This window comes from Amblyomma mixtum, chromosome 7 (genome assembly GCF_055824585.1).
Source record: "Amblyomma mixtum isolate Tamu chromosome 7, ASM5582458v1, whole genome shotgun sequence".
Lineage (NCBI taxonomy): Eukaryota > Metazoa > Arthropoda > Arachnida > Ixodida > Ixodidae > Amblyomma > Amblyomma mixtum.
The window spans coordinates 103,469,923-103,490,475 of NC_143018.1; the positions used below are offsets into that span (position 1 = coordinate 103,469,923).

General features: G+C 46.0%; 1 protein-coding gene across 2 annotated transcripts in view; it reads right to left on the bottom strand.

The window, feature by feature from the left end:
• PolE2 (DNA polymerase epsilon subunit 2) overlaps positions 1 to 18,786 on the bottom strand; it is a 56,583-nt gene extending 37,797 nt beyond the window's left edge. For both annotated transcript variants that reach the window (XM_089553292.1, XM_089553293.1), the window contains exons 1-2: positions 18,621 to 18,786; positions 3,142 to 3,366 (exon numbers count right to left, since the gene is read on the bottom strand). In XM_089553292.1, coding sequence (XP_089409418.1) covers positions 3,142 to 3,366; positions 18,621 to 18,685 — 290 coding nt within the window. In that variant the 5' untranslated portion in view covers positions 18,686 to 18,786. The remainder of the gene's footprint in view (positions 1 to 3,141; positions 3,367 to 18,620) is intronic.
• Between the last annotated feature and the right edge of the window lie 1,767 nt (positions 18,787 to 20,553).

Here is a 20,553-nt window from a genome sequence, read left to right on the forward strand (position 1 = left end):
CCAACGGGCCCAAACCAAGGTATTTCTTTTTCATTACCACACAGTGATCAATGGATTCAAAGTGTGGTTTCAGTGCCACTGGGGCCGCCAAAGATTTGTTGAGCTATCTAGTTTGAGATTTGAACACTCTACTTCAGTTTCTTGAGTAGTTTGTTTTTGAAGTGAAAAGCTTCACTAGGCTCGTCAACACCGCGCTACGCGTAAGCCCCCCCTCAGCACCGCCGCAGCGCGCGCTATGTCGCCACTTCTCCTCCTTGCCACCGTCTTACCCCTCGCCGCTGCCGTCCCAAGAGGAGAAGGTTCTTTCGCAAGGCATTGCGAGGACGCGTGAGCAGCGGTGGCGGCCATAGAAGAGGCGCAGACATTCGCCATGGAAGGAGGAAAAGAAGACCCAGAAGTGGTAGCGAGGGAGTTAGCTGCTGCGCACTCGCCTCCTCGCCACCGTTTGCCCTTTCGTTGGAGCCGCGTGTTTACCACAGTTGCTACGCATGCGGAAGGAGGGCTATATAACGCGCCTGCCTACACCGTTATCATGGTGCTCCCAATGCATTGTGCACAAACTGCGGCAGCCATGACGTCAAACAAAGCATAACTGCAGCATTTCGCATGTATATCCAGGCTTAACCAGAGCTAAGCCACTGCCAATTTTTTTACTGCAAGGCGGCACTTTCTGAAACATCCTTGAAGATGAGGTTCCAGTGTAGTGAGCTCACGGAAAGGCGTCAGCTGCAGGGACTACACGCACTCGGGAAAATCCCGCTTCGCCCGATTCTGCTGCATCTGCAACACATTTTTTCGGGGACTTCAAGCAGCAATGACCCTGACAATGATAATGCATCATCGAAATTTGACTGTAACGAAGAAACTGCAGAATGTCAGCATGAAACGTGGCCACCTGTCCATGAGCTTCATTCTCCACTTGTTATCTTTTTTTCGCTCATGAAGCCGGTTTACACATCGTGCTGATGTCATGAATGATATGTCTGCTTTCTGTAGTGTCTCAACATCATATAAGTATGGGCTACTTCTATCTGTCCTAAAAAGAATAGACCTCAGGCCCGCTAGAAATTGCGGTGCCGACCTCAGACTGGCGCTTTGTAAAAGCCCAGAGTTGTTTGCGAAAGCAGTGGATGCCTTCCAACTGCTCCTAAATCGTCCGAAACGTCTTGTGAAATTTTCAAGCAATTTACAGTTAAACCTTGTTGTAGCGTACATGGATACTACGAATTATCGGCTATATCAAGCTGTTGCTAAATATTGTAGCGAAAGCTACACTAGGCTAGCAGAAGCGCATTTCACGGTTGCCTGTCACAGCGGCTGCCGTTACCCGACAAGCCGAGATAGTAGCCTGCCTCTCACTCCTGGTATGGCGGCACGCCATAACCTCACTAGCGCCCCTAGCGGGAGGAGCGCAGCACGCCGTGCCAAGCAGCCGCCGGTACCCGACAAGCCGAGTTGGTAGCCCGTCTCTCGCTCCTGGTAAAACGTCGCACTGTGATGTCACTAGGCATGGTATGACGTCAGAGGTCAATCTAAAGGTCAAACGTGGCAAGTGGCCGCCGCTACGCGAAAGGTAGTTCTTGGGAGTAGTATTGGTTTCGCAATAAAAACACGGTTCACGTGCTTGTGGCTAGTGTACCCACAATGGCCTTAGTGCATATGGGTGCAGCACCTCAACTGGACTGTCTGAAACACTGTGAACATCAGACATTGGTGCTCGGGCACCTCATTGACTGTTAAGATGTCTGTCCTGACCCCCAGAAGACCGCGGCTGTTGCATCCTTTCCAACACTTCAGACTGCAAAGAACGAACTTCGCAGCTTCCTCGGACTTGGTTTGTATTTTCGCCACTTCACTCCCTGATTTTTTGACATCGCTCACGTGCCTTCTCCACGAAGACGCTCCCTACGAGTGGACATCTGAGTACAATTCTTCTTTTCACCAGCTTAAGTTTCTCTTCGCATAGCATCCAATTCTACACCATTTCAATCCTTCTGGCCCATACCGATGCCAGTGGTGTTGGCATTGGTGCCCTTCAACGTTATGGCGACAAGGAACACGCCAGTCACTGCTTAAACAAATCTGAACGCAGTTATACTATTACTGAGCAGGAGTGCCATGCGGTAGTTTTTGGCATTCAGCAGTGTTGCAGCTACCTGTATGGACGACCTTTCACAATGGTTACCGACCACCACTCCCTCTGTTGACTCTGTGACTCATCTGGCACGGTGGACAGTCCGTTTGCAAGAGTTTGGTCACCACTTCCTGCGCATTCTGTGTGCGAGATGGTCTACTCTGCCACTGGTCTACGTTTCCTTCTGGACAACCTACGCTCCTCTGTTTTGCGATTCCACTTCCTGGGACCTGCAAGGACACTTCACCGCATCCAAGAACTGGCCGCATATGCGTGATGCCCCTGAGAAGTATGCGGCCAGCTGTGCGAGTCACAAATGCCCCACCGGTACTCTTCCCAGCTCTTCCTCAAGCCCGTAACAGTATTGTCATGTAGAGAACTCATGATGATGCTATCGGAAGGGGCAAAGAATAAGTCGACCCACAGCTCTGATTTACTATCATAGCCTGCTTAAAGGGCAACTGCAGCACTTTTTTGAGAATTTCACGATATTCAAGGATTCAAATCTATATAGGCTGTAGGTAAAGCATGCCACGTGTTTTTGCACTAGCATTTGAAATAGGGACGTTAATTGACGATTGAATTATGCGCTTCTCCTCAATGCACCGAAGGAGTGCAGGGAAATGTAGTGTGACGTCACGGAAGGTATGATTTCAAATTACCGCTGTCTTCGGCCACACCCTGCCCTGACTCGCTAGACGCTGCCAAACACCTCTCGGCAGGGCTCGCCTTCGGCGGCGTTGGTTTTTTTTGTTCAAAGCAGTTGTTTGTGCGTTAGAAATGTACCGATACCTTCGATGACGTCATCATGCGCCCCCGAACTTGGTGTTGTGCGCTGCGGAGAAGCTTGAAGGGCGTAGCTATTTCAATCGGTGATTACTTCACTATTTCAAGTGCTAGCCCAAAAAGACTTCGCATGCTTTACCTGCAAGTTTCACACATTCGATCCTCTTAAGCTCGTTGATTTCTAAAACCTATGCAGTTTCCCTTTAAGAGAGTAAGCCCACCAGTAAGTGAGCGGCTGCAGGGCAAATGCGTCGGCCACCAGGAGGCGGGCGTCGGTGCCATCATCCTCGGGGGCAGCCCCCTGGATGCATCCCAGCAGGTCCTCCTTCCCCAGGAAGGGCCCCCCGTCCTGTGCCTGCAGCCAGCCCAGCAGGCGCCCCAGCCACGCCTCCTGACGCTCCTCGTCCAGCGGGGAGAGGGACTCCAGCAGGAACCTGCTCGCATCACTGACACCACAGACCAACCATTGTGTACAGGCAACTGGCGAAAACATTTCAGGCCACGTGAATCAACAAGCAAAGACGTAAAGACGGCAAACTGTCTCTTAAGGGGGGACGAGGGTCTTAAAACTGACCTTTTTATTTGTGGCTAGAGTCTCATAAAATTTCAGTTTATTTCCCATCTAACACTACAGATGGAGGAATCGTAGAAAAAAGCTGCCCTTGGGCAGCTTGATGAGTCTACAATCCTAATAATTGACAGGGAGGCAACAAAAGAGTTTATACAATTTTAAAAAACAACAAGCACATCAAGGAAGCACCAGAGAATACACGAAACAGCAATATGTATACATAATGAAACTTAAACCATGTTATTCAAAAACAAATTATGTAGTTCACGACATGAAAAAGAAAACAAATCACAAATTTTGCACACAGATGCGTTTTTCTCTTCTGATTCCAAATATGTAATCTTAATTGAGCTGCTGGTCTTAGATTAAGAGTTATCTTAAATTCTAGAGTGTAATTAGGTCATTTCTTATGCAGCTTTAATGAACTTTCTCACTGCATTTTGCTGCTTTTAATCACATGAATTAATAGCCAGCAAATTCCCATACCTGATGACATTCTTACTTTTTTTGTTTAGGCCATGTATAAATAGCAATTTGCAGTTAGCTTAACGAGTTGCAGGGTCAAATACTGTGACCTTTTACTCTCGACATAGTATGTCAGGATGAAATGCCTTTAGAGAAAAACGAAGAATGTCACCAGGTACGGAGACTCTCTGGCTATCAAATCATGTAAATAAAAGCAACAAAATGCAACGAGAAAGTTCATTAAAGCTGCGTAAGAAATTACTTAATTACATTCCAGTCTTTGTAAGCTTTAAGACCACCAGCTCAATTATGATTATATATTTGGAATCAAGAGAAAAACGCATCCGTTTGCAAAATTTCACGAGATTCTAGCCATAAATAAAAAAGTTAGTTTTAAGACCCTCGTCCCCCCTTAACAAATAACTGGGGCAAAGGCAAAAAGCAACGGAATAAAGACACGCACTACAAGAACCTAGGCAGAAAAATGCAAAACAACCGTCAAAAAGAGTAGGGGCTAGGGTGAGGTAGATGGCAGAATGTAAAACAACAACCAACCAGAGTACTGTGAGGCAGTAAAATGTGATGTCACATGAAAATGGAAAAATTCTTAGAACGATTACAACACCCCCAATGCGAAATTTGAGTGTAGCTCTGTCTGCTTAGCAGCGTGCACAGCAGGGTCCTCTCGAAGGCGCCACCTAGCTTCTACTTCGGCACTGCCCACTCCTCTTTATACTAGGAAGACAACAGCCGATGCAGACACTCCATCACGTGCAGGACATTTCGCAGCGCCAATGGAACGACTGCGAGGAGCAAGTGCACGGGCGTGCACTGCCGGAGACCCTGCTTCCACTCATGCAGTGTTGATGAACAACGGCGCGCTACAGCACGCCCCACTCTGGCGCCATCTGTGAACGAGCAGCAGTACTGCCGTTCACTCAGCACAGCCGGTCTGAAATCCCCTCCCTTCCCTCAGTGGTCTGCAAGGAAGCTTCCATGCCGGCTGTGCACATTCCACAAGTGTTCACTGGCATTACAACATCGACCGGTTTGCCCTATGTAAACGAGGCCGCAGCTTAAAGGAATCTGGTATACAACTTGTGATCTGCATTTGGTGTAGTGTTTTTGATGTTTAATAGTGCAAACGGTCATTTATTCTCTGGCTTAGTCACAGTGCAAACCTTTGAGAGCTTTGACGTGGCAGAAAACACGACTTGAACCAGATGTTCACTTGCGACTTTTTTAAGGCGGAAGCCTTTAATGCCTCATCGTTGTAAGCAGGAGCTGTCGACAGAAATGTCACGCTTTTCAGTTGGTCGAAACGGTCATGACGTCACAGTGCGCGAATTTCAAACGGGGCCAATTATACTTTGGCTACTAACCATGCAACCAATTAAAGGGATCGTATAGTGATGCTCCAAGTAAGTTTGACTGAGTTTAGTTCATTGCTTACTTAACCAATTAGTCTAATTAACCTTTCTAGTCAGACCAGATAAATAAGAAAACGAGTAGGAAATTGGCCGAGCTTGGGAATCGAACCCCGGTCTCCAGAGTGCGAGTCGAGCACGCTACCACTCCGCCATGCCAGCTCAATGGTTTGGAATGAACAAAGGTGCGTCTAGTGAATATGGTGTCTTTGTTCACTCCCATCTTCCTCCATTCCCGTTACAAAGCGAGGTTTAGGTGTCCACCGAGATATGACAGATACCCTTTCCTCGTTGTTTCAGATTGGTCCAAATTGTCGTCACACGAATTTTGACGGGTGTCCACCGAAATATGTGAGGCAGTTACTGCTCGACTTCCTTTCCTCAAATACAATTTTCGACTAGTGTCTACTGAGATATGCCAGACAGTTACTGCGTAATTTCCTTTCCTCAAATACAATTTTCATTTTCTTCATTACGCCCCTCTTTCTTCTTTCACTCACACTTCCTGCCTTCCTGTAGGTGCGGCTCAGGTGTCCGAGATGACAGACTTACAGCCCCTTTTCCTTTCCTCAAAAAGCGTTGCATTCACACCGAACGGGTGGTGGCGTTCCTTGGACTCCGTGGCAGCGCTACAACACGCTGTCGCGTTCCACTCCTAAAGGCGAAGCTTAAGCATCATTAATTGGCAGATAATTAATGCACTAACAAAATGTACAGTGAACAATCGCGTAGCAGAATGCAGCACTCAGGCTTTCGCCTTTCACCACTTCAGCTGCTAAAGTTCCTCATTTTTTTATGCCATGGGAAACTTTATGAATGTAAGGAATGACAGGCACAGATTTCTTTCATGCTTCCAGAAGTGTGTTATCATGAGGCCGCTTCAATTTCTGGAGTAACATTTCAGAGACAGCCAAAACCAAAAGGGGCGGGTAGCCAGCTTCTTTCAACCTCCGAGTTTGGGTGCCAAAGCTCAACGACATCAAGTGACGGCATGACTTTCCCAAGGCATTCTGAAGGGAATCATTGCTCTACTGCCAAGTTTCGAATTAGCACTGTCAAACGGTAACATTGCTTTCTTGGATCTGGGATTGTACGCCCAGCATAGGTGATCCTTCATAAATATCAACCTTATGTCTAAAAACTGCAGTTCGTGATTCACTGATAACCCCCGTAAACGTGAGGCCCTGGCTGTTATTAGTGAAGACAGGTATCACCCTTGTTGCCACCACAGCCACATCAGACTCAGGGAACATTCTTCAGAATAACCAAAAAATCGTATCCCCAAAATCATACAACCAAAAAATTGAATCCCTTTTTAGATATGTGGACGATTTTCTGGTTATTCCGAAGAATCGGCCAAAAGAGTACAAGCCAATACTTTTAGTACTTTGACGCTGAGATGATTTCTCAAAGTTCTAATGTCCACCAAATTTCCAGTGTTTTGGTTGGTCATTGTCACCCGACGTATTAAAGCAAAAATTTTGTGATTACGCCCTGTTTGCCTCTGTATGAATTGCGTTCCTTTTTGGTTCCCCCCGAAGTCGCCGCCATCCCATGCATTTCTTGAAGCACCCATTGTCAAAGACCTCTTTTTTCAAAATATCTGTTACCCGTCATAAGTGAAATGCCCGAACCTCCAGAAGGAGGTCTTTCAGGAAAATAAAGTGAAGTTCTGAGCTCACATAATCTTGGGACTTGGTCCAACAAGTTTGCTGTTATCAGATGTGCAGTGCTAAATGTATCTTCCTCTCTGTTAGAAGCAGCGCCTACTTTCTGAACTCTGGTTGACAATTTCTCACTCTTGGTGTGTGATAGGCTACTGTGATACGACTCAGGTGCTTCATAATATGTCAAGGCGAATAAACCTTGGTTGGCACCTGCCCTCTTGTGCCTCTCTCGCCCTTGTTCCTTTGCGCCGTCCTGACATCCTCTACAGCTATGAACCAACTAGCCCAAACCAAACAGCTACCCGCTTGTAGAACGTGCCTAGAGGAAATGTATACACAACCCCCCGAAAAACACTCAGTGATGTACGTTAGTGCACTGGGGCCTACTCTTCTTTCTTTAGTCATCATACTCTACCAAGTTTACATGATGCCAAGAAGACTATCTTGACCCTGTATCGGATTGCCACTTTGCAAACACGATGAATGCAGGGCATAACCTGTGGTAGATCTTTTTTTATATGGTCTTCCTGCTGTTTGCAACCCTTCATTTTCTGCTATAAACTCTTACATATACCAGTGATTAAATGCGCCGGGTAACGAGCGGTAACGAAAGCGCTCAACTTGTTGAATAAAGCTCGTTTTCATTTTATCCTCAAGATTTTTCCACGGCAGCCTGGCAGGCAATGGTCCAGGACACAGAAGTGTGAACTGGTGGGCAAGTTGGTACAAATGAGTCGGCAGTAGTCTGTGTGTCTTTTCCTCGTTCCTTTTTTTGCTGGTTCTTCTCATTTGTCCAGGACACACCATCGGATAGCACACTGGCTACACTCGACGTTGCCACGTTATACAAAAATATTCCCAAAAATGAAGGAATCCGCATGCTTTACAACACTCTAACTCAAAATCCACACCCACATGGAACTGAAGAGTATCTCTCACTGTACTCATGCCCAACTATTTCGAGTCGCATCCTTCTTATTACCTTCAAGTATTTCGAACTCGCACCGACTTGAGCAAACATTTTCATGAGGCTATTGGAGTCTAAACTTCTAAATTCATTTTTAGAAAAACCTCTCATACAACTGAACTACATAGAAGACATTTTTATGATATGGGAACACGGATCAGACCCTAAAAGCATCCATCTTGGACCTTAATTCGTTCAACTCTAGCATTAAATTTACCGTCCATTACTCTACAATGCAAGTCAATTTTCTCAGTACTACCGTCCGTTTAGAAAATAGCCAGCTTAAAATCACACTCCACAGGAACCCTGCAGACTGACAACAATACACCAGCCATCATCCGAGACACTGTAAGCATAGCGTATTTGTGGGACAGGCAATGCACCTGAGAAGAACATGTACTGATGACGACAACTATTTGAAACACCTCCACTAACTAAAACACAGGCCCCTAATTGGCAGGAACAATCCTCACAACTCTCTTAATAATGCTTTCCAATGAGCAAACACTCTAAAACGAAAACTAGCAAAAGTTAACACTGAGTGGCCTCCTGCACTTATAACAAAATACTCGTACATTTTTTAAAACATAAGCAATATTCTGTGGAAATACCGCCCTATTTAAACTGGGAATCACAGTAAATATACCCGACGCACCAAGAATAACGTACAGACGCAACACATCCTAGTACACACCAGGCTTGACAAGAAACCCCCACCAACAGTAAGCCCGTGCTTTCAACCTAGATGCAAGACATGCAAGCATTTACAAAGTGACACTACTGTTAGAAGCACAGCATGCGACTTCAGTTTCGATACAAAGAATAGTTTTAACTGCGCGTCTGATGTTATCTACATGCTTCAATACTCCTCGTCAGAAACAATATGTTGGAGAAACTGGGCAATCAGTGAGCAAAGCAATGAGCAATTAACACATAAATAGTGGTTAATTACTGGCAAAGCTGCTCTTGCACAAGGAAATGCTGTAGCTAATTAAAAAATAGTTATCATCATCATCAGCCAATGCCCACAGCAAGACTAAGACCTCTCCCATGTCTCTCCAATTAACCCTGTCCTTCGCCAGCTGCAGCCACCGGAAACTTCTTAATCTCATCCACCCAATTAACTTTCCACCACTACTACTACGCTTTCCTTCCACTGGAATCCACTCCATTACCCTTGAGGACCAGCGGTTATCTTGCCTTCGCATTGCATGCCCTGCCCAATCCCATTTCTTCCTCTTTACTTCAACTAGGATGTCATTAACCCGTGTCTGATCCCTGACCCACTCTGCCCCCTTCCTGTCTCTTAATGTTACTTCTATCATTTTTCTTTCCATGGCTCCCTGCCCTTAACTTAATCGAACCCTCTTTGTTAGCCTCCGTGTTTCTGCCCCATAGGTGAGTACCAGTGAGATACAGCTGTTGTATACTTTTCTCTTGAGGGATATTGGCAAACTGCCATTCATGACCTGAGAGAACCTGCCATATGCTCTCCAGCCCGTTCTTATTCTTCTAGTTATTTCCCTCTCGTGATCCGGATCAGTGGTCACTACCTGCCCTAAGTATTCCCTTACCCCTTCCAGCACCTCGTTACCGATTGCGAAGTGCTGTTCCCCTGTGAGACTGTTGAAGATTGCTTCTGCACTTAGATCCTGCTCTATCTCACTGGTGATGCTTTGCAGCTCACCTGACTTAAAGGGACCATGCAAAGAATTAAAAGCCGCTTGTAAATGTTAGAAGTGATGCTCAGAAGCATTGACGCCAAGTATGAGTCTTCGGAACTGAGCCGGCAATTTATTATGAATTTTTAAAAATCGTGTTTTTTAAAATTCGCGGGCCGTTTGGTGTCTTCGTAGGGAGCCATTTTGGAACCAAAATCGGGAAAACAGACGTCACTAGTCCCATGACGTCGGCAGGCCACCACACGCTGTCATTCGCTCGAGCCGCGGCAGCTACGGTGTCACGGGCACACTTCCGGTAGCGGTGAAAATCGTCTGCTTGAGCCGCCGCGCGACCCCCTCGGGCAAGCGCGAGCCAGCTAGGCATTGCCTTCGCGCATATGGTTTCAATTTACCTCTGCCGCCTCTTTCTGTCGCGAGTTCGGGAGCCAAGAAAGTGCAGAGACCGGAGAGACGCTGCCAACGCATGCTGCTCCTCGGGAGTGCGACAACCGGAAGTCGTAAACCGAACGTCAGCGAATGACGTATTCATGGGCGAAGCCCAGTCCCGGAGCTGTTTTCTTTATTTTTTTATGGTGCCCCGCGTGTACGAGTTGAGGGGGAGAGGAGGAGCATGATTTTTAATCGTCTAGAACTTCGTTGTTATTGATGCTAGCTCAAAAATTCTTGCGCTGAGGTGACGAGTGATGGATTGCCTATCTTTACGTAATCTCAATAACTTTATTTCATAGTCCCTTTAATGTGAATCGCAGAAGTCTGTCTCAGAAATCGCGGCCTCTCTCTCTGCTCTCTCAACTCGTGGTGGAGTTGTCACACCACAGGGGGGTGTCATAGCGCATGCTGTTTCCACCACAGCCACCATCTGCATTTCCCACGAGGAGGAACCGGAGAAGGGCTTGCATGCACAGCACAAAGCCGGCTCAAGTCTTTCCTATCATTACTGTTCACACTGCGGTAGCCGACCTGGTTTCCTTACCTCACCTCTTCCCTTGCACTAAACAACAAACAAGGAGCAGACTGAAACTCCCCTTTATCAAGATTCTGTCAGCCAGTTTGAACCATTCACTACGCAGAGGTTACAAGTTGAAATACCAAGTCATGTATTAATAAACACAGCATACATATAAACACATGACAGACGGTACGAACATACATTGACCTGTCCATCGGTCACACGGGATTCGTACTTCATAGAAAAAATAACCCTAAATGTTTCTTGCAAAAATAAAAGGTAGCACTGCGCGAACAAGACGGGACAGGAGGAGCTTGCAACTGTTTATCGATGATTGGTTTGGTTTATTGGGGTTTAACGTCCCAAAGCAACTAAGGCTATGAGAGACGCCATAGTGAAGGGCTCCGGAAATTTATACCATCTGGGGTTCTTTAACGTGCACTGACATCGCACAGTACACGGGCCTCTAGAATTTCGCCTTCGTCGAAATTCAGCCGCCGCGGCCAGGATCGAACCCGTGTCCTTCGGGTCAGCAGCCGAGTGCCATAACCACTGAGCCACCGTGGCGGGGCATAAACACAGCATACATATAAACACATGACAGACGGTGCGAACATACATTGACCTGTCCACCGGTTACACGTGATTCGTTCTTCACAGAAAAAATAACCCTAAATGTTTCTTGCACAAATAAGAGGCAGCACTGCGCGAACAAGACGGGACAGGAGGAGCTTGCAACTGTTTATCGATGAGTGAAAGCGGCCACCCCTTTTGTCAGTTCACACAGGCGCTGATATCCTTGGCCAAACAAAAACACAAGAGACAAAACGGCATCAAGGCCAGACATGAAAGAAGCGCCTGTTTCAAGACGGGACAGACACCGGCGCCTATTGTTAGCAATGCTCCAGTCCAACAAGGAGGGTGGCCTCCACAAAGGGGAGGCCCATTCCCAGGAATCCATGAAACCTTTGAAACAAAGCGTGTGACCAAGCTGTGTGACCAAGCCGATATCAAGGCATCCAAGAAAACCAGCGTTCTTCAAAGCAAGGACCAGTGTCCGAACACGGCGCCTGGCAGCGCCAAGTCACAGCATTTTTGCACCTGGACGACCCATTCTTCATCAGAAAGCGGCACTGGAATTCCTTCATAATGAATGCCCACCTGTTCTCTTGACCTGTTCTCCTATTCCTTGCCCCAGAGTTGCACATTCAATTCAATTCAAGGTTTGGTTTGGTTTGGTTTATGGGGTTTAACGTCCCAAAGCGACTAAGGCTATGAGAGACGCAATTCATTCAATTCAAGGTTTATTTTCCAGTTTACACTGGAAGGCTTTCAGGGCTAGAAGCTGCTCTGGGCAGCTTGACGTGGCCACTGAAATCTTCACTTGGCTTTTACAAAACGACAAAAACAGTGGAAACGCAATAAATAGATCACAAAAACAAGAGCAGATATAATACAATACAAGATATAACTGAAAAGCAGATGATTTGAATCACTATTTATAATGAGAAATAGATTTTTAGCATTGAAGAACCTATTCTGACAACACGTAATAGATTGAACGATGTCGTACTCTGATTAACATCACATCAAAAAACAAACACAGGAAATCATATGACACAGTAAGAAAGAAAAAAGAAATGTTACATATTTACAAAATACTGCTGCAACTGTTTCATTGTGAGAAGTTCTGTGTCCTGATGCTTGTTAAGAATGGTAGGAAGAGAGTAGTGCAGTGTTTGTAGCTTATAGTTAGTGCGAAAATGAGGCACAAACCATGGGTCTGTGCTACGTGTACGCGCATCATTTGCACCAGCTGTAAGGCAAGCGGCATTTATTAAAAAGCCTTTTAGTGCTGTAGACATGGAATGAAAAGATGCTAGAATGCATTATGTGAGTTGGTGTTCAGTCTTTATTAGCCCGTATTTTTGAAATAAAGCATATGTGGACGCGGAATATGGAATGTTTGCGATTATGTGAACGATTTCCTTTTGCAGAGCATTTATTCTATTGATATTTTGTTTAGTTGTTGTGAGCCAAACTAGGGTACAATAGTTAAGATATGAAGCGAACAACGCATAGTAAATTTGCAGTTTGATTTGAACCGGGAGAAACGCATTTGCCCACTGCTAGAAAAATATGACATCAGTACTTGTGCGCACTAAGAAAGGGCTTTGGTTCCCCGCTTTTATTGCATGTGTTTTGACAACACAAGAGTAAACAGTTCCAAGCATGCGAGTCTGCTGTGCTGCCCTATTCGCACCTTTTGTCGAAAATGGGAATGCTCTACTGGAACATCTGTTTTTTTCTTCTGGGCTAAAGGGCCTCCTGCCCTTACAATTATGCCACAGGGTGCCCAGCATCCTGAGATGAAAGGGAAAATCTCCCAGCCTGTTCCCACACAGTGTGCCAATACTCACATATGATATTGTGTAAAACACTTCTGTTGTATACAAGCATACAACAGCTGTATCCTACCGGTACTCACCTATGGTGCAGAAACGTGGAGGCTAACAAAGAGGGTTCAGCTTAAGTTAAGAACAACGCAGCGAGCTATGGAAAGGAAAATGATAGGTGTAACGTTAAGAGATCGGAAGCGGGCGGAGTGGGTGAGGGAACAAACGTGGGTTAATGACATCTTAGTCGAAATCAAGAGGAAGAAGTGGGCTTGGGCAGGGCATGTAATGCGAAGGCAAGATAACCGCTGGTCCTTAAAGGTAACGGAGTGGATTCCAAGAGAAAGCAAACGTAGCAGGGGACGGCAGAAAGTCAGGTGGGCGGATGAGATAAAGAAGTTTGCGGGGATACAGTGGTGGCAGGTGACAAAGGACAGGGTTAAATGGAGAGACATGGGAGAGGCCTTTGCCCTGCAGTGGGTGTAGTCAGGCTGATGATGATGATGATTAAAACACTTCAATCAGGAGTGCTCCTTATAGAGAATGGGGAGAAACCTTCGGCTCTGAATCATCCCTAGCAAGTATAGGGCCATCTTGTTCTGCTCTATAAAATATTCCAGCATACATATAAGCATTAAAAATTGAAATCCACACTGCTCCAGAAAAGGTGGCTCCAGTTCCTTCGACTCATCTTTAGAAAACGGATTCAAAAAAGATGTGGACTTTGGAAAAGCGTTCAACTCTGTCTCAAGCGAGCTCTTAAAGGTGCAGTGAAGAGGAATCTGAACTCGTTTTTTTGCCGCGGGAACTAGATCTACACCTTCCGAGCATTCTTAGAAACTTCAATTTATTGCCCTGTGTGGCCAATTTCTGTAATTAAATCGAATTAACGTCCGGCTGCCGGCTTTTTGTTTTAATTCTCCCTCGTACGATGGGTGGAGTCGACCAACGCGTGGAGTGCCTTTCACCCAGTCCCGTGGTGGCTTGCCGCTCTGCCATCAGCGGAGTAATACATAGTAATCCGTAGAAGCAAATAGTATGCGCGTATTTTTATTTCGGCGGGCTTATTTTGCGGCTTTATTATCTGCGAATGAAACTATTTATTCACGGAAACCTAAAAAACAAAATACAGAGAAAGCAAAGCTTCCATGGAGCTGGCTGAAAGGCACTCCACGCGTTGCTCGACTCCGCCCACCGTACAGAGAGAATTAAAAAAATAAAGGCGGGAGCTGGACGTTAATTTGATTTCATTAGGGAAATCGGCCACACAGGGCAATAAGTCGAAGTTTCTAAGAATGCTCAGAGGGTGTAGATCTAGTTCCCGCGGCAAAACGACGAGTTCAGATTCCTCTTCAGTGCACCTTTAAGTTTAAGGCCCCACAAATTGGCGACAACATTTTCAGAGTGATTGATGACTATCTTGATGAGAGGAAGCTGTGTGCGGAGTTACAGAAAATCAGAGCATATGAATGTGACACTTCGGGTTACAGAGGAACCTGTACCTTTGCTGTTGTTAATATTGCACTGATTAGGGAACGATATCAGGTAGCCACGATACAGAAGCCCTGCAGAAGGATTTAAACCACATGGTACCAAATTTGGGACCCACTGCTTAACTCTAACAGATGCTAAATCATATTTTCGCGGAAAATGAACAGCTTTTGTTCACGTACAATTGGAAATAATTTACTTGAAAAGCATGTGAAATAAACTACTGACTACCACTAAAGATCTCATACCGAATAAACAGATTAATAGAATAATCAGTAAAGCAAGTCAAATTAGTAACCAGGACACTTGGTAGCACTCCTAACAAATTAACACTTGCAGAGGCACTGCTATGGCCTCGCACGATCAGCTGACATCAAGAATAACTAGTGTTGGGCTAGAAAGGTGGGTGGGGTTAATGGGAGAGGCCTTTGCCCTGCAGTGAGCATAGCCACTGCTTTCCTATATATTGTGTATTTTTCGCTCAATAAAAATCAGCTGTCAGTCAGCGTCTGAGTTTGCATCCTTTTCATGTCTTGTCCGTGTTGCTACTACACTACAGTTCTCAGGAAGATATTTTCTTTGGAAATTTCCTGCTTAAACGTTCTGTATGTGGAGGCTGATTTCTTCTGTCTGTCTGCACACATAGAACTTCCTCTGTTCCTTTAACCTTTTTCTCAACCATTAATCTGGACTGCTCTTCCCTTCCCCCCCCCCTCCAAAAAAAAACCTCCTACCACCTAGACTGCCATTCAAATACTTGTTTCACAATTTTCATTGTATAGCTCGCTTTCTCCATTTTGTCTCAACATTCCTGATGTACAATCAACTGAAAACTTTCCCAGCCCACCACTGCTTTTCCCTCATTTCTCTCAATCGCTCCTCAAATTCTACCTTGCTGCTAGCTTCTGTGCTCCCAAATGATGCCCATCCCATGTTTCCTTGTACCCCCTGATGTATAGCCATGTGCTCCCAAAGCAAGACTAGCTACCACACGCTGCTTGATTTCTAACCTTGCTTGAACCTCTGGTCTCATGCACAGGACCGCATAGCCAAAAGTCAGACTAGGAACCATCACCCCTTTCCAGATCCCTCTAACCACTTCGTACGTTTCATAATTCCACAATGCCCTGTTTTTCGTGAAAGAAGTATTGCTTCTAACTTTAGTCGCATATTTTTCATGCCTTATTAGATACTCAGCACCCATTACGCATCCACACCCCAAGATACTTGTACTTATCTACTACCTCTAACGTGACCTCCTGTATCCTACGCTCACCGCCCTCATTACCATTAAAAATCATGACTGCTGATTTTTCTTTACTAAACTTCAGACCTAGCCTATCTCCCTCTGTACCAGAGACATCCATCAACCTCAGGCAAATCTTCCTTTTGTCAGCCTTTAGTACTAGTATGCCATCTGTGAGTCCAACTCTTGTATGGGCCAGTTGGTACATGAGAATTACAAAAGAAGATGGTGCGGCAGACGAAGAAGGAGGCACACAAAATGACAGGACAGGTGTACTGTTCAATCCTTGTTTGAAAAAGAGAAGGTTGAAGCCAAGCAACTTCGCTCCTCTCGAGTTTGGTCTCCAATCCCTCTAGGAGATAACCCTTGCCTCCGCTGCACTTTTTCTCACCTTATAGATATATGTTATAAGATTAGTAATAAGGGAGTAATTACTCATTGACATCCACCCAAGCGCAGCCATACGGCTACAAAGGAAAGCTATACAGCTTTCTCAGAAACTTCGCAGTTAAAGAAAAATTCGTCCTGGTCCGGGGATCGAACCCGGGACCACCGCTACACCGGAGCAGTCGCTGTTTTTTAGGACTGTCCTCGGAAAAAACTTAAGAGTGTATGGCGGTAAGGTATGATCGTGGCGATGACAAGTTCGAGGCGTTTCTGAAAACAGTACATAGGAGAAATGCCTGGTTAGCCATGAGCTAGTTGGTGGAGGAAGGGGAATGTTACATGAAGAGGAGTGAAATAGTTATTGCCAGAACTCTGTAAGCAGTGCAATCTAGTTATTGTAAACAGAGAATTAAATGTGAAGGACAAATCACGTGGGAATTGAGGAAAATGCAGACGACGACCGCTGATGTCGCAGGGAATCTATAGGCAGCTTGCCAAACTGGAAAGGGGGAGTACAGCTTGGGAAGTGATCGCAAGAGTATTAGTGTGTAGATGGGAGCCCTGATAAAATGAGAAATGCAGCAAATACAAAAAGAGAAATTAACAAACAAATAGCATTCATAGCAACGGGCCTTGAGTGGGGTATGATCAGTTAGAACAACTCATCAGTAAAGAAATTAAAAGTGCCAGACCACATGAAAAGAAAGCGGAAGCCATGAAGCTGGTGGGATAGGGACATTAAGGAGGCCATCGAACAACAACGGGAGGCTTCAAGAGAACGCAGACAGGAAAGAAGACGCGCACAGCTTTCTGTCAAGAAATGGGAATCTTATCGACAAAAGAAACTGAAAATGTACTACAGGGTAAAATAGAGCAGTTCACTCAATGCTGGATGGCTGAAGTTTGCAATGCAACAAAGGTGAGCCATACATGTCTGGGAAAGCAGGAGGAAAACTGCTTAGAGGGAGACGGCACAGGTCAGCACAACAAAAAGGAGCTTAGAACTGGCCAGTCATAAGTGGAAAAAGGCGGAAAATGCACAACAGCAGAGAGAGATAAATCTCCAATCAAGCTTGTATTCATATTGCAACTCCTGTCTTGGCTCAGGCTGATTGATGTCAATGAAACCCAAGGAAAACGTTAAAAGCATCGGAAACAAATTCGAAAATTCCGGACAGGTGGCGACCGAGTAGAATGATTTATAAAGGAAATAGGGCTGATTATGATAACATCTGGTTTGGTTTGGTTTATAGGGTTTAACGTCCCAAAGCGACTAAGGCTATGAGAGACACCGCAGTGGAGGGCTCCGGAAATTTCGACCACCTGAGGTTCTTTAACGTGCACTGACATCGCACAGTACACGGGCCTCTAGAATTTCTCCTCCAAAGAAATTCAACCGCCGCGGCCGGGATCGAACCCGCGTCTTTCGGGTCAGCAGCCGAGCACCATAACCACTGAGCCACCGCGGCGGCGCTATGATAACATCTGTTATTTACCGACTAGCAATGCAGGCGGTGAAATTAAACATGCACACATGGATAGATTAATAAGATATTTGGAGAACCTCATAATGGGCACAGAAGTGATAGTGTATTCGTGGTTACTCAATGTATAGAATTAGGTAGGGTGGAAAACAGATAATTGTATTAATGGACATAAGCGGTGCGTGCAATAACATAAGTAAGGAATTCTTGTGACACATACTCAGAAATGAAGGTATCCTCTGAGAGCAACTGTGCGTTGGTAATTCTGTTCTCCTGGGTGTACCCTATGCTGCAGACACGGCTACCCTGCCCATGAGCCAGTTTTGAGAGGCACATCGTGTGAACATGCGCTGCAGGATAGCTCCCTCTTCTGTTTTGAACCCATGCTGGGAGGTCAAAGCTGCAGAGTAGCGTGCTGCTACGCCCAAGCCGAAATTCAACGCATTCCACGATCCTCTTAAGAGGTCATCTACAAGCAGCCACGGGTACTTGTGTGCAAATTTCGCTTTCCCTGGAAATACTGCCAAAAACTGAAACCGGCGAAATTCGCACTACAAACGCTCGAACTGCCGCGGTGGCTCAGTGGTAATGGCGCTTCGCTGCTGACCCGAAAGACGCGGCTTAGATCCTGGCCGCAGCGGTCGAATTTCGATGGAGGCGAAATTCTAGAGGCCTGTGCACTGTGCGATGTCAGTGCACGCTAAAGAACCCCAGGTGGTCGAAATTTCCGGAGCCCTCCACTGCGGCGTCCCTCTTGGCCTATAAACGCTGACGTCTAATTCTCAACGACTGTGTGAGGCCACTGAATGTGCCGACAAAACAATACAAAAAAAAGGGGGGGGGGGATGCAGGGCGTATGGCGAAACAAACCAAGAGAAGGCGCGCAATCCTAAGCAACCATGTGTAAACGTAACCAACAACACATGCTGGTCAAGTTACCACTTCAAGACCATCAACGGTACGCTCACCTGCGCAGTGTGAATCCTGCTATTTGGAATCTGTTCAAGATCTTGCTGCGAAGCTGCGCGGACATCTCCAGCGGCGACCGTCGGCACACAGAGCGCTAAACAAGCAGAGCCATCGCTGAGAAAGGAAAAGTGAAACCCGCGTCCCGCGCTTTTTCGACAACGGGAAGTCGCGGTTAAAAAAGAACACAGTAAAAACAAAACAAAGCCCTGACGTCATCACAAACTAAATGAGAACAAAAGCGCATGAAATCAACTTATACGTTTAAAATAGTGAGTTACAACTTAAATACTTGTGTACACAATTATAACCGCATGTTTTGTTTTTCTATTTAGTTCAATATTTTATGAAGCGCCTGGGTTGAGGCCAACAACTGCTGGCGGCGCTGCACTTCAGCCGCCATCTATGATTATGAATCCATCGCAGTTTCCACTGCACGCAATTTTGCATACTTAAGGTACTACACCTTCGGATTACTACTGTTTTAGTAAACGTCAGATATAAAAATCTGGCGCAACTGTAGAGTGGAAGGTAATTCATCGGAGTGGGCTAAAGTTCCTTTCCTTTTCGGATGCAATAGCAGAAGGGGCCTGCGAACCATCTAAATCCAGACCGCCCTGCATCAGATTGTGAACGTCTGTCAACAGTTAGTAGGCGGTATTAATTATACGTCCAAGACCTACTGAACTATACGTCGTACCGGGGCGATCGTTAGCGAGAAATGGCGTTCATTTCGGAAAATTTAATGATGTGGCCGAGAACTTATTGGAGCCTGCTGTCGGCTTCATATATTGGTGCTGTTCGTACGTGCTGTAATTTATTTTACTATTTACAAGAAAGGTATTGCTTGGGCCGGGCCCTTCAGGCCCGGCCCTCACAATTACTAGGAGGGGTGCCTAGTCCGGGACCCCTAGCTGTGGCCTCTGCGGCGGCTCGGGCTCTTGTCACCAGGGCTCGATCGTTTCCTGGAGAGTTGAGCAGCCGAGCAGGGCAGCCTCCCAGTCCTCTCGGGTGGGGTGGGGGTGGGGTGAGAAAGCACAGGGCATGCCCACACCATGTGATACGTGCCCGCAAACACTTCCCCACATTGTGGACACTCGCCCGAAAAGGCCGAATATAGCACTGCCGGGCACACTGTACCGTGTTGGTGTAGAGGCGAAGAAGCCAATTAACGCTCCTGCGCCTTCTTGAGGCCTTTGCAGTGGGGTGGGTATCGGCCGTGAGCGGTTTGACACAGGAGAGAGATCTCCCGAAAAGTATAACCGGATTGAAATCAGTAGCCGGATCAGGCAGCGGATGCGCGGTGGTACCATTTGAATGCCTTTTGCGTTTGGTAAATTGATTTTCGAGGGAAGGAAATGGCGCAGTATCTGTCCCACATATCTCGGTGGACACTTGAACCGCGCTTTAAGGGAGGAAGCTGGGAGTGAAAGAAGAAAGTGAGAAAGAGGTGCCGTAGCGAAAGTTCTGCGGAATAATTTCGACCACCTGGAATTCTAGAGGCGTGTTCTATGCGATGTCAGTGCACGTCAAAGAACCCCAGTTGGTCGAAATTTCTGGAGCCCTTCACTACGGCGTCTCTCATAGCCTGAGTCGCTTTTTGACGTTAAACCCCATAAAACCAAACCAAACGGTTAAAAAAGATTGTCGAAGCTGCGCTTTACGTAGGACTATTTTCAGCGCAAAACCACGATCTGTTGTGCTTATTTATTCCTGCAGACCACGAGCAAGTGCACAGTCGAGTTTTTTCTCCCGTGCTCCTTTTTTCGCTATGTCATGTGACACGCCAGCGCGCGATGGAGCGCACTGTCTGCTAAACGAAACCGAATGTTTGAAATAGAAAAAATTAAGAGTTACTTTTTTGAAGTTACAAATTTACTCTGTTTCCGAGAAATAAGTTGCAAAATGTAAAGTTCTGGCAAACTTTTGAAGGAA